A 15,175-nucleotide genomic window follows, 5' to 3' on the forward strand; every position below is an offset into this window, starting at 1 on the left:
AAAAGCAGCAGTGTTCTACTTAGTTTTAGACTTGGTGTATTTTGACAGGCAGTCTTTTTGGTTTTTTTTGGTTTTTTTTTTTGCTCTCTTTTTGTATTTGCTATGTCTGGACGTGGCAAGCAAGGCGGTAAGGCGCGAGCTAAGGCCAAGTCTCGTTCTTCGCGGGCGGGGCTCCAGTTCCCCGTTGGGCGAGTCCATCGTCTACTACGCAAAGGCAATTACGCCGAGCGGGTAGGCGCTGGGGCTCCGGTGTACCTGGCGGCGGTGCTGGAGTATCTGACCGCCGAGATTTTGGAGCTGGCGGGTAACGCGGCGCGCGACAACAAGAAGACTCGTATCATCCCGCGTCACTTGCAGCTGGCCATCCGCAACGACGAAGAGCTCAACAAGCTGCTGGGCCGTGTGACCATCGCTCAGGGTGGTGTTCTGCCCAACATCCAGGCGGTGCTGCTGCCCAAGAAAACCGAGAGCCACCACAAGGCCAAGGGCAAGTAATTGGACTGAGACTTGAGTTTCCGGAAGTGCTTTCAAACCCAAAGGCTCTTTTCAGAGCCCCCACTCTTTCAAAAGAAGAGCTAGTATCACTGTATTTGTAAAACAACAAAAGGTAAGTTAAATTTTTACGAAAGCTAAAACATTACAGGAAAACTCCCTTTGACTCTTAACAAAAGGTTCGAAGTATAAAGTGATAAATCGATTAAGGACTGATTCACAAAGTGGTTATGTATTTCTGATAGTAAGGTGATGTGGCCTTGGAAGGTAAGGCCTAAGGGTTTAACTCGCCTCAATAAACTTGTTTTGACATATTACTTGGATGATGAGAGCAAACGTGTTGAGCAAGACGGCGAGACCCTCTCAGACGCCTTGCTCTGCAATGAACCCCATTTCCTTAGGTAAGGAAATCAGGGTCTCCGGTTAACTTTCCAAGTGCTATTTGAAACGATAGCACGTGTTTAGAAGGGGGCTTCTGAAAAGCTGCCTGGAGTTAACGTGGTAGGAGAAGGCAATGGCACCCCACTCCAGTACTCTTGCCTGGAAAATCGCATGGACGGAGGAGCCTGGTTGGCTACAGTCCATGGGGTCGCTAAGAGTTCCGCACTACTGAGTAACTTCATTTTCACTTTCCACTTTCATGCATAGAAGGAAATGGCAACCCACTTCAGTATTCTTGTCTGGAGAATCCCAGGGACGGGGGAGCCTAGTGGGCTACCGTCTATGGGGTCGCACAGAGTCGGACACGACTGAAGCGACTTAGCAGCAGCAGCAGCAGCTCAGAACAATCTAGACTCGAATTGTGTCTTCTCCCCCATTTACGGATTGATATTTGGGGCTAGTTTCTAACCTAGTAGTTTTGTATGTAAGGTGGGTTGTGTGCTATTCTTGAGTCGTGTCCGACTCTTGCGACCCCATGGACTTGTGTGCCAGGCTCCTCTGTGTCAAGGGATTCTCCAGGCAAGAACCCTGGAGTGGGTTTGCCATTGCCTTCTCCAGGAACCCTAGATTAGTGCCTGGATGAAAAGGTTCAAGTTTCTAGGTTCCCAACACAGCCCTTAAAGGGTTAGAGCAGGACTGTAGTTCTCCCCAAAGTAGTTTACTACTGGAGATCTAGTAAATCAGCTGCTCCAACCCAAAAGAGGACCTGAAGTGAAATTGCTCAGTCATGTCTGACTCTTTGCGACCCCATGGACAGTAGCCTGCACCAGGATCCTCCGTCCATAGGATTTTCTAGGCAAGAGTGGGTTGCCATTTCCTTTTCCAGCGAATCTTACCGACCCAGGACTCGAACCCAGGTCCCACAATGATAGACGCTTTACTGTCTGAGCCACCAGGGGACCTAGCTCTGTACAAAAATCCCTAGGATCCTGTTTTCCAGGATTGAGTCTCATCGAGTATTTTGGATGACTCAGTTTGTACTTAAAGGAGTAGACAAGGAGGCTGAGTAAGCCAGAGTGTGGGACCTAGGCAGCCCAGGGAAACGCACCCACAAACACTGCTGGGGCTTTTTGCACGGAAATCCGTTGGGTTTGGAGCATTCAAATCCAGATGTGTGGGAAGAGATCATCTAAACAGTAGCTGGTTCCCCTGGACACACCTTCCTCTTAACTTTGACACAGACATCCTGCAGTCTTGGAGCCTCCATCCCACTCTTCCCTTCCTCCTGAGCTACTCGCCTGCCTCTCAGCCCCACCTCCAGCCTGGCCTTGAAACCACTAGCCAAAGAACCTGGCTAGTGTATGGGTGTTTGGTGAAGGCAAAGTGGCGGAAAAAGAAATGAGCATCTTGACAGCCACACATTAGAATCTCCCAGGTTTTTAATGATAGCCAGACTGAAAATCTGGGGAAAGTCCAATCTCAGGTAGGGATACCCTAAGAGGACCATGTTCTTTCTGCCCAACAATATCTTTATGTTGGAGAACTTGGATTCTTAGGTTGGAACTGCTTTATATAAGGCTTGCGATACTTTTCATTAACTTGCCAGCTTGCCAGCTCCAACACTTAACTAGGTGTGTGACCTCAACTTCCTGCGTCCATCTTTTCCTGTATGCCTTTTCTTGTGATGAAAAGATGGGCTCAGCAGTATGAGTATGCAGGGGGCTCAAGAGTAATAGCTAAAACTTACTAAGCACTTATGTGTGTCAATGTTGGTCCAGCATATTAATTTAGCCAACAATAGTACTAGAGATAAGTACTATTCCTATCCCAATTTTAAAGATAAAGGAAACGGAAGACGGCGTAAACAACTTGTCTAAGCCCCAAAGTCAGGAAGCCAGTACTTCTAATCACTGGCTATTTTATAACCAACGGCTCTCTAGGGGATTATCAGAATTATGAAAAGAGTAAAACTCAATAATACATAAAGGATTTAACTTTGCCCACATACCAATTATTACTAATTTCATCCTAATTTCTTGAGAATTTGAAGAGAAAGAGGAGAGGTGATCATCCTGGAATATACATTCAGGAAGTGAGGTTAATCTTCAGAATGTGTGACCCACACATGTTATTTTTCACACAGCACTTTAATTTTATTTTTTCCTACATTTTTTCAAATTTATTTTTAATTGGAGGATGATTGCTTTACAAAGCCACACATTTCTGTGTTAGCCAATACACATTTAATATGTGACAAGTGAAAAAAGGGGACAAGTGGAAAGATGGTTTGGTAAAAAACCATAGGACTTGATAAGGTAATTTATTGTGGTAAATGAAGAAAGGAATTAGAGAAGACTTGAATTCTCCCCTCTGGGTTCCAATAACAAAATTTTTATTGGACTATTTAAGAGTAAATGATACAGTGTATTAATTTTCTGTATTTCATCAAAACATCCTTTAGGTCAAGGATCCCATCTTGTTAAATTGTTGATAGGATAGATCCCAGCATACAATAAACACTTGATAATGACGCTGAGAAAATGTTGAGCTGGATCAGTGGCTGAGCCATTAGGAAACACTTAATAAAGTGCTAGAATACTAGAGGGTCAGTTTATTACCAGAGGTGACATTAATCACACACAGACTAACAGGCTGGTAATAACATCTTCTTTTACCAGTAGAAAATCCATTCTGAAAAATTCAGTTTGCATTGGCAACTTATTTTGAGAGCTTCAAAGAAACAGAGAAGGTGTCGTTTGACAAGCTGTTACCTAAGAGACACTGCTAAGAGACCACTCCCCAACCAGAGAACATTCCACACTGCTCAGGGCTAGCTTCTCCTCTCCAACATAGTTTTTTGCCTCCTACTTTGAAATGTCACTGTTTATATCCAAAAGCCCTAGTTACCACTTGGGAAAATTCTCTAGTGGGCAATAAACTCTCAGTAGCTTTCTTTGGTTTCCAGCCCTTGAGTAGGTTTCCATCCACCATGCCTCAAGGGTCCTGGAGAGGACCATTTAAAATGGGGCAAGTTGATAAGAATGGTAAACCTAGGCCTTCCAATTACTGAAGACATCTGGGAACTAGGGACAAAAGTTTATCTCAGAGATTTATTGAGACGTGAGACTGAGATAGAATCATCATTCAGTTATATAGGATATTCTGAACACTACAGATCAGTTTAACACAACACAATCAGTTACAAAATCTCATTTAAAATTTCCAAATAATCTGTACCGCAATATCCTCCCTTTAATCCATCTGTCAGCCATTTACTTCCTATTTTTTAAATGTATCATGTGAGCTCTTTTTTTTACAAGTGTGGTACATCTTATAATCAGTTGTAAAAAATAATTGTATGTATTTTAAAATTAGAAGCAGGTTATCTTTTAAGGGTTTGTCATTTGTTGAACTCAATTATAAATATTCCTGTTAAGCATAATGCATGTGTGCTATTAGAAGACATTAGAAATTTAATTGAGGGTTTCCCCTACATACTAAAATTAAGAATCCGGGCTCATATATGTAGCTCCAGAATTCTTCCCTCTCTTTTTTATTTCAGCACCTTGATCTTGTAGCAAACCAACATTAGCATCATCAGGAGATCTACCAAAAGGCAGATGCAGTCTATATTTATACCCAGAAAACTGTATCATTAATAAGTAGAAAAATTTATGAAAAAACTTAATAAGCAATATCAGTATAGCACCATAAGAAATTGGTAAGTCACATTACTCATACCTTTAATACATATCTTAATTTATTCACCATACTCCTTTCCATGTCCTAAAGAGTCATCCATGACCACCTCTAGCCTCAGTCTACCTACCTGACTTCATTACATCCCTCTGTCCAGGTACACTGGTCTCTCTTCCACCTGCCAGGTTCCTTTGTACTTCAAAACATTTGCACTGTTGATCTCATTCTCTGCAATACCCATCCACTGACTTCTTTTGGTGAGCTCGTTCTCAGCTCTTCTCCAGACAGACCTATCTAAAATTGATCTAGCCAGATGGATTAATGATCTAATGTAAAATAGAAATGCTAAATGAAATTTTAGGGAAGATTTTTTATAACCTCAGTTTTTATGTGTGTATTTTGAGGGGGAGGTGTCATTATTAAGCCATCCAGGAAACACAAAGGCCATATAGGAAGGTACACAGACCACATAGGATAAAAATAAAGATGCAATATACCATAAAGAGAGTAGAAAACAAGCAGTACATCGAAATAAAGGATTTGCAAAACATTATACACAAAAGGTTAATGACCTTAATTTACAAGGAACAGCTGCAAACTGCTAAGAAAAGGGCAAACAATAATAGAAAAAATATTAAACAGGATATTGTATACATTTTATCAAATTCAAATAGAAAATGCATATGAGAAAAAACAAACCAAAATATATACAAGTGTTCACTTTCCTAGAAGTTAGGTTATGCATATCACAGCAACAAAGGAATAGCATTTCTCACCTATGGATGTTGTTGTTATTCTTTAGTTGTTAAGCTGTGTCCAGCTCTTTGTGACTCCGTGGACTGTACCCTGCCAAGCTCCTCGGTCCATGGGATTTCCCAGGCAAGAATATTGGAGTGGGTTGCTATTTCCTTCTCCAGAGGATCTTTTTGACTCAGGGACTGAACATGAGTCTCCTACATTTGCAAGTGGATTCTTCACTGCTGAAACGATGAGGGAAGCCCTTCACCTATGGATAGACAAGCCCTAAAACTAGTAAGACTTAGGATGATAAGGATGAGAAAGGATTGCCACAGTTGTATAATCTCTTGAGAAAATGTCCTGGCAATATACATTAAAATTTATTAAGAGACACTCAACCCTTTGCAAAGCAAAGCAGTACTAGATAGATAAGTAAATAAATAAGAGAAAAAAAAAAGAGAGAGAGAGAGAGAGAAACTACGGACGAGAGGGTGTCTACCATCTAGAAATAAAAGCCCCATTATGTGAGCTTATATGAGGAGAGACTGTTACCTTTTGCAAACATCTGTGTGTCAAGTGTTAAAAGAAGCATGTGTAGAGTAACCTCAAATATAAAAAGTAACATAAACAAAGTAACCTCTCTCTGTTTATTTCTCACTCCAAGCTACTTTCTTTGAATCATCCTGTTGAGAGCCTTTAAAATACAGTCTAAGATTGTCTTTATCAGATCCCATGTTGTTTGCCTTTCCCCACTAGACTGTTCCATGAAGGGGAGCATGGTATGTAGACATCCCAGCTTCTCACAGAGGGGCTGGGACTCAACTCTGTGGTGAGTGAACCAGGGAATGGATGCTGCAGCCCAGAAAGCACACTCAGAGCCCAGAAAGGACATGGTTATTTCTGTTTCTATATAAAAATATCTGCCCAGTAACCATTGTTATATAAGGGCGACACCACCCTTATGGCAAAAAGTGAAGAAGAACTAAAGAGATACTTGATGAACGTGAGAGTGAAAAAGTTGGCTTAAAACATTCATAAAACTAAGATCATGGCATCTGGTCCCATCACTTCATGGCAAATAGATGGGGAAACAGTGGAAACAGTGGCTGACTTTATTTTTCTGGGCTCCAAAATCACTGCAGATGGTGACTGCAGCCATGAAATTAAAAGATGCTTACTCCTTGGAAGAAAAGTTATGACCAACCTAGACAGCATATTAAAAAGCAAAGACCTTATTTTGCCAATAAAGTTTCGTCTAGTCAAAGATATGGTTTCTCCAGTAGTCATGTATGGATGTCAGAGTTGGACTGATGGACTGTAGCCCACCAGGCTCTTCGGCCCATGGGATTTTCCAGGCATGAATACTGGAGTGGGTCACCATTTCCTTCTCCAGGGGATCTTCCCGACCCAGGGATTGAACCCGAGTCTCCCACATTATAGGCAGACGCTTTACCATTCAAGCTACCAGGGAAGCCAGCTGAGAGCTAAACAATTGATGCTTTTGAACTGTGGTGTTGGAGAAGACTGTTGAGAGTCCCTTGGACTGCAACGAGATCCAATCAGTCCATCCTAAAGGAAACTAGTCCTGAATATTCATTAGAAGGACTGATGCAGAAGCTGAATCTCTAAATACTTTGGCCACCTGATGCATAGAACTGACTCATTTGAAAAGTCCCTGATGCTGGGAAAGATTGAAGGTGGGAGGAGAAGGGGACGACAGGATCAGATGGCTGGGTGGCATCACTGACTCAATGGACGAGAGTTTGAGTAAGCTCCGGGAGTTGGTGACAGAAAGGGAGGCCTGGTGTGCTACAGTCCACGAGGTCGCAGACATGACCGAGTCAGACATGACTGAGCAACTGAACTGAAATAAACCATTGTTGATACATTTCCCACTGCCCTGCACAGCTACTAGGGCTGCAGTGAAACTTGGAATCACCATATACTGCATTTGTTTTCCACACTCTACCTTCTGCCAAAAGGTTTCTGCACTAACCTCATCAGACAGTGTCTTCTGATAACTCTCAGTGGCCCTGTGCTTAGTTGCTCTGTTGTGTCCGACTCTTTGCAACGCCATGGACTGTAGCCTGCCAGGCTTCCCTGTCCATGAGATTCTCCAGGCAAGAACACTGGAGTGGGTTGCCATGCCCTCCTCCAGGGGATCTTCCCAACCCAGGGACCCAACCCAAGTCTCCCCCATTGCAGGCAGATGCTTTATTGTCTGAGCCACTGGTTTGTTTTCTCTGCTGGCCGCTATGATTTATAAAAGAATCTTCTCTAATGCCTTATTGGGTCTGTGGTTACTAAATGTTTGCTTACAGTAATGGAAAGAAAAGGAGCACCCAGCTGGCGTATGTGACCAAGTCAGTGCTGTTTCATTCCTTATGATGCCTGCTCAGCACATGCGGCACCTCAGAGCCTTTTACATTCTAATACTGGGATTATGCAGTTAGCATGATTTTCTATGGAGAGAGTTGGTTAAAAAATTCTGTCATATATCTCCATATCCTAGCACATCATCCCATATAATAGACACTCAGGAAATACTCGGAGTGAATACTCCAGATTAATGTGTTGGCAACAGAACTTCTATCTGCACAAAAACAGATCATTAATATGCAGGGATTTGTGAGTTTATTCCTAAGTGATGAAACTTTTTAACCACCAACGGTTTTAAATCCCATTTGCTACATTTGGAGGGAGATACATGACTGATTCTTGAGCTACTCTGTCCTTTATATGCCACAGGGCCACATGTGACATTTTAAATTTAAATTAAATGAAATTTTAAAAAATTCAGGTCCTCAATTGCACTAAGCATATTTCAAGTTGCTGGTGGTTTCTGCTTTGGATAGCAAAGATATAGAACATGTCTGTCAGTGCAGAAAGTTCTGTTTGTAACATCAGGCTAGGGACTTCTTGTCCCTCTGGGCTGATGTGCTCAAGTGCACTTAACCAGTTTCCTCCTAGTAGCATGTAGGGATATGGTTACCAGATAAAATATACGATATTCAGTTAAATTTGAATATCAGTTAATCAACAAATAATTGTTTTAATATAAGTATGCCCCCAAATATTGTATGGGACACACTATGCTGGATTCCTGGGTGGCTCAGTGGTAAAGAATCCACTTGCCAATGCAGGAGGTGCAGGTTCAATCCCTAGGTCAGGAATATCCCCTGGAGAAGGAAATGGCAACCCACTGAAGTATTCTTGCTTGGAAAATCCCATGGACAGAATCATCTAGAGGCTTACAGTCCTTGGGGTCACAAAGAGTTAGACACCACTTACAGACTAAACAACAACAACCACACATATTATAGTACAACAAAAATTGTTTATCTTCAATTCAGATTTAACTGGGCATACTGTATTTTTATTAGCCAATCTAGACAGCATATTAAAAAGCAGAGACATCACTTTGCCAACAAAGGTCCATCTAGTCAAAGCTATGGTTTTTCCAGTAGTCATGTATGGATGTGATAGTTGGACTATAAAGAAAGCTGAGCACCAAAGAATTGATGGTTTTGAACTGTGGTGTTGGAGAAGAGTCTTGAGAGTCCCTTGGACTACAAGGAGATCCAACCAGTCCATCCTAAAGGAGATCAGTCCTGGGTGGAAGGACTGATGTTAAAGCTGAAACTCCAATACTTTGGCCACGTGATGTGAAAAGCTGACTCATTTGAAAAGACCCTGATGCCGGGAAAGATTGAGGGCAGGAGGAAAAGGGGAAGACAGAGGATGAGATGGTTGGGTGGCATCACCAACTCAATGGACATGAGTTTGGGTAGGCTCTGGGAGTTGGTAATAGACAAGGAGGCCTGGCGTGCTGCAGCTCATGGGGTTGCAAAGAGTCGGGCACGACTGAGCGACTGAACTCAACTGAACTGAACTGATTAGCCAAATCTGGCAACTCTATCTGAAGAGCAAAATTAGAGCATCTTTCCAGGGATGTTGTGTCCTCTTACCACAGGGAATGTGTTTGTGAGGAAATGAGGTGGCGCTAGTTGTAAAGAACCCGCCTGCCAATGCACGAGACATAAGAGACATGGGTTTGATCCCTGGTTTCGGAAGATCCCCTGGTGGAAGGCTTGACAACCAACTCCAGTATTCTTGCCTGGAGAATCCCATGGACAGAGGAGACTGGAGGGCTACAGTCCATAGGGTCACAAAAAGTGGAATAAGACAGAGGTGACTTAGCATGCACAATACTCAGAAAGAAGAAAACCAGTTACGAGGAAACAGGTTGGTACATTTTTCTGCATATGTTGAGGAAGGATAAGAAAGAAGTTCCCCAATACATTTACTTTGGTTTCTTCTCTTCCCTTAGGTTTCAAAAGCTTCTCATTACAAAGAGATGCCTGGATCCAGAGTGTCTGTCAAACTCATCAATGCTCAGAAATAAATGGATTGGTGTCAGTGTTCTGATATCACTGATTGATCCTGCATGTGCAAAATTTTTTCTATTAAAAACTTACTCTGGGTTTCTTTCATTGTGTGTACTGTGTGTCTTGGGGATAAGAAGAGTGACAGGGGAGGGATGGGAACTATTATTGTGAAGCTTTCGTTGGTAAAAATGTATCTAATTTCTTGAATAAGTAATACATTTTTAAAAATATCTATTTATTTGGCTTTTCCAGCTCTTAGTTGCAGAACACAGGATCTTTAGTTGCAGCATGTGGGAACTGGGCTCTTTAAAGTGGCTCAGATGATAAAGAATCTGCCTGCAATGCAGGAGACCAGGGTTTGATCCCTGGGTCAGGAAGATCCTCTGGAGAAGGAAATGGCAACGCACTCTAGTATTCTTGCCTGGAAAATCCCATGGATGGAGGAACCTGACAGGCTACAGTCTGTAGGGTAGCAAAGAATGGGACACAACATAGCGACTTCATTTTCATTCTTTCTTTCATGTGGGATCTTGTTCCCTTACCAGGGATTAAACCCAGGGCCCCTGCAATGTGAGCCCACAGTCTTAGCCAATGGATCACCAGGGATACATTGAGAGGGTTCAAAGGAATCGAAATAACCAGGCATATGTTGAGAATCCACTCTTTTACTGGATTGTCCCACTGCCCCCTAAGTAACGTATTTTCCTTGTATATTTGCCTGTTGTTAATTCATGTCAATGTGAGTCAAGCGTGAATGTATTTTTTTTCTTTCCCCCTATCTCCAACTTTCATTCTTAAAACATAGCTGACTGTATACAGTCAGCAACTGTATACAGTTGCTATTTCTCTAACAGTATATCTTGGAAAACTTTCCAAATGTGAACACAGAGGGTACTGTGCATTGTCTAATGTTTTTGTACTGTAGGGATGCCTCACCATTTATGTAACCTGTCCTCTGTTGGTAGGCACACAAAACAATACTGGAATAACAAACCCTGCTTTCCAGCAAAATGGAAATTGTTCTAATATTCTGCTGGGATGGTGGAAAGTGAACATAAATTCAAGGACTTAAGGTTCTTATCTTTAAAAACTGTGGCCTTGTCAAGCTCATTTTGAACCCATTTCTTCATCTGTAAAATGGAGGTAATATGTACCTTAAGTAACTATGAGAATGAAAAAATTGTTTGGAACTCTAAAGAACAGCACAAATAAAATTATTTAATTTTTCAACACCACTTATTTTGTGAGAGCTGTATATAAAATATTGGAATAGGAACAGTCTCCCCAAATTCCAGCCTGGCATGAAGAAATGACATATGATACCAAGATGGAAGAAAAGTTTCATTAACTACCTGGTTCAATGGCCATTTCCTTGCACAGGAGTTAGAAGGCACACCTTCCCAATCTGCCTTCTTCTTTGCCCCTTCTGCTCTTTCCTTTGCAGTCAAGGTCTGGTTTTAACCATATCTCTGCTACTCTAAAGTCTGTGCATTTGGGGCTGGAGGCCTGGATGGTCCATGCTGTATTGCAAGCTGTAGTCTGACATTGCCTAGCATGTTCTAGTCACTCAAGAAATAGCTGATGAATTCATAAGGCTGGATTAATAGAAGGCCACAGCCTTCAGCTTTTAAAAAACCCTATATAATAAGCCTGTACAAAGTGGTATGTCTGTGCATACATATGTAACCACAGGTATGTACACATAACACAGACCTGCAGTGAGATATTCTGAAAAGAAATGGGAGTTTGGAAGAAAAAATATGTCTGTCTGTATTGCAGCTCCATCATTTCTCAAGTGTCTGACTGGAGGGTGTGTCATCTGCCATCCCTGAAAAATCAGGCTTTTCATCTGTACAGTGGGATAATAGCACCTCCCAGGGTTTTGAAAAGCCAGTCAAACGGAGTGCACATGAGAAATCACTTTGTTCCTTGTAAAACCTCATATAAACGTGAAAACTTATGTAAAGATAGAAGTACGTATAGAAATAATCTACCACCTTCACCTGTTGATCTATTCACAGAGTGGGAAGTCAGAGAGGATGTCGGGATTTCCAAGTCTGCATATGCTGGCTTTCACCTGCAGAGATTAAAGTGACTGCGGTCGTGATAAACTAGAGTGCTACTTGGTTCTGGCAGCCACTACCCCATGGTCCCATGGTCGGAGGAAGCTTCCAGAGGAGTGGACCTGGCAGACATGGTTTTGAAATGGTGGTAAATGCACATTCTCACCTCCCACCAGGTCTATTTCAGGTGCAGAAGCAGCCCCAGTGGATTGGGTGGGCATTTCAAACTCAGCTGAGCCACCTTTGCAAGAGTAGAGACTCCTAAAACAAGGATGCTTCAAACTGCTTGCTTCATTTTTTGGCTCAACTTAACTCCCTAGATATGGAGAATCACCCCTTATGGGTACCTGAGAAACTTTGGCAGAGAAAAGAATATGTGGAAATCCATTAAGGAAAAGGGGCCCTTGACACACTGGCTCTGTGAAAGGAAAAAATAAATGAAGTTCAGTTCAGTTCAGTCACTCATTCGTGTCCAACACTTTGCGACCTCATGAACCACAGCACGCCAGGCCTCCCTGTCTATCACCAAATCCCAGAGTCCACCCAAACCCATGTCCATTGAGTCAGTGATGCCACCCAACCATCTCATCCTCTGTGGTCCCCTTTTCCTCCTGCCCTCAATCTTTCCCAGCGTTAGGGTCTTTTCCAATGAGTCAGCTCTTCGCATCAGGTGGCCAAAGTATTAGTCCTTCCAATGAACACCCAGGACTGATCTCTTTTGGATGGACTGGTTGGATGTCCTTGCAGTCCAAGGGACTCTCAAGAGTCTTCTCCAATACCACAGTTCAAAAGCATCAATGCTTCCGCGCTCAGCTTTCTTTACAGTCCAACTCTCACATCCATACATGACCACTGGAAAAACCATAGCCTTGACTAGATGGACCTTTGTTGACAAAGTAATGTCTCTGCTTTTCAATATGCTGTGTAGGTTGGTCATAACTTTCCTTCCAAGGAGTAAGCGTCTTTTAATTTCATGGTTGCAATCACCATCTGCAGTGATTTTGGAGCCCAGAAAAATAAAGTCAGCCACTGTTTCCATTGTTTCCCCATCTATTTGCCATGAAGTGATGGGACCAGATGCCATGATCTTAGTTTTATGAATGTTGAGCTTTAAGCCAACTTCTTCACTCTCCTCTTTCACCTTCATCAAGAGGCTCTTTAGTTCTTCTTCACTTTCTGCCATAAGGGTGGTGTCATCTGCATACCTGAGGCTGGAAAGAGCACAAAAGGAAACTTCAAGTTTCCCTTAATTCAGTCCTTTAGGCTGTGAATTTAGAGATTGGGGCCCTTGGTCTCTGTGCAGCCACAAAACATATCAGTGGTTTGTCGACATCCACTCACTGCCCTCAACATCTTCAAATCTCAGGTCTCCAGTGGAAAATCTACAAGTCATTTTGAACTTTCCTTAATTTCTATTCAGTGTTCAGTGTAACCTCGGTAACCTGGAATTGGCCCTAGTGGGAGTATTTATATACCAATAATTAGCTTCTAGTCAAGGCTATGGTTTTTCCGGTGGTCATGTATGGATGTGAGAGTTGGACTGTGAAGAAAGCTGAGTGCTGAAGCATTGATGCTTTTGAACTGCGGTGTTGGAGAAGACTCTTGAGAGTCCCTTGGACTGCAAGGAGATCCAACCAGTCCATTCTGAAGGAGATCAGCCCTGGGATTTCTTTGGAAGGAAGGATGCTAAAGCTGAAACTCCAGTACTTTGGCTACCTCATGTGAAGAGTTGACTCATTGGAAAAGACTGATGCTGGGAGGGATTGGGGGCAGGAAGAGAAGGGGACGACAGAGGATGAGATGGCTGGATGGCATCACTGACTCGATGGACGTGAGTCTGAGTAAACTCTGGGAGTTGGTGATGGACAGGGAGGCCTGGCGTGCTGCGATTCATGGCGTCGCAAAGAGTCGGACAGGACTGAGCAACTGAACTGAACTGAACTGAACAAATAAATATTGGGGGAGTTTTCCTGGAGTACCAGTTGTTAAACATTTACCAGCACATCACTGTCTTAAACATCCTTCATTTCTACCCCGTAAGTGTACTTTCATACTTCTCATCCTTCTCTTTGTCTATGTCTCTGTCTCATCCGCACACATTGGCTCACACTGTTCTGTTTTCCTACCTAAAAGGGTTCTGTTTGTTGTTGCTGTTGTTCAGTCATTAGGTCATGTCGAACCCGCCAGGCTCCTCTGTCCGTGGGGTTTTCCAGGTAAGAACACTGCAGTGGGTTGCCATTTCCTTCTCCAGGTGATCTTCCCAACCCAGGGATCGAACCGACATCTCCTGCATTGGCAGGTGAATTCTTTACCACTGAGCCACCTGGGAAACCCCCAGAGTTCTGTGTCACCTCCCAAATGAGCCCCATGTCCTCAGGCTGATTTAATTCCCTCAGTCATATGATCCACAGCTACCATGAATACTCCTGCACTGTTTCCCATCTGTTGACTTCATATATTGACTTTCCAAGTTTTATGAGAAAGCCTGGAAAACTCTTTTCCCCCAGCCTCACCCCTCACTTCCTTCAGGCTTTTGCTCAAATGTCACCTTCTCAGTGAGACCCTCCTTAAGTTTCCTCCTATTCTCAGATGGGAGAGATGCCTGCTGGGAGGGCAACCATCTTCTGGCAGATGGTGATGCTGGGAGGGTGGACTGTCAGTATAGCCTAGCTAGGAATACCGTGAGCAAAGGCAGGGCTGTTTAACCAGTGACCCCAGGGGCTGCCTCTGGTTGCCTGGCAATGAATTGGGAACAATGGTTGCTTCTTTCCCCGTGGGAGAATCAGCCAATGTTCCCAGGTGCTAGGAGGCTGGCGTTCCCAGCTGACACCCACACAGAAAATGTTTCTTCTCCTCATGCAAGTCTGTTCTCACTCTCCCTCTATGAACAGGAACAGCACAGACACTGGGGCCCCTTCTGGAGCACAGCCGCTCTGTGCATCAGGCTGTTCCCTTCCCTGACGTGTGACTCAGAGCTGCAGGGAAGCAGGCACCATACATCGGCTGACTTCTGTCCATGAGTTCCAGCAGACACAAGCCACACTGTGCCTGCCGACCAGAAGTAGGAAGACCTGTTAGGAGGAGTTAATGACCTCTAGGAGTGGGGGTCAGTGGAAAGGAGTGTATCTGCACAGCTTACATTAACAGCTAAGGTTGCACTTTTTATTCACTATTCTAACCACTTGAGTCTTCATCTTCCCAAACGCTCTCCATGAAAACTAACACCATCAGCTCTTTCTGAAAATTTTCATTTAACCCTTTGTATTTCCCCACATCCTTTCTTTTGTCTGATCTTTCCCCTGTCTCTTTCCTCTCTATATAGCATTAATGAATTTCTAAGGAGCACTTTTTTTAAAGTACCTTGTTTTCACACTAAGTGGTCTGTGCTGAAATATGTAGAGACTCTCCCACGGC

General features: G+C 43.1%; 1 protein-coding gene across 2 annotated transcripts; it reads left to right on the forward strand.

The window, feature by feature from the left end:
• LOC102185049 (histone H2A type 1-C) lies at nt 27–12,216 on the forward strand. 2 transcript variants are annotated; one of them, XM_005696752.3, is made up of 2 exons: nt 27–607; nt 9,641–9,803. In XM_005696752.3, exon 1 carries the CDS (start codon nt 103–105, stop codon nt 493–495), a length of 393 nt encoding a protein of 130 aa, XP_005696809.1. In that variant the 5' UTR covers nt 27–102; the 3' UTR covers nt 496–607; nt 9,641–9,803. The 2 variants fall into 2 exon arrangements, with proteins under 2 accessions (XP_005696809.1, XP_017894003.1); XM_018038514.1 differs by lacking the exon at nt 9,641–9,803 and adding an exon at nt 11,720–12,216 and having other exon boundaries at nt 34–607.

The sequence above is a fragment of the Capra hircus genome, chromosome 23, assembly GCF_001704415.2.
Source record: "Capra hircus breed San Clemente chromosome 23, ASM170441v1, whole genome shotgun sequence".
Taxonomy (NCBI): Eukaryota; Metazoa; Chordata; class Mammalia; order Artiodactyla; family Bovidae; genus Capra; species Capra hircus.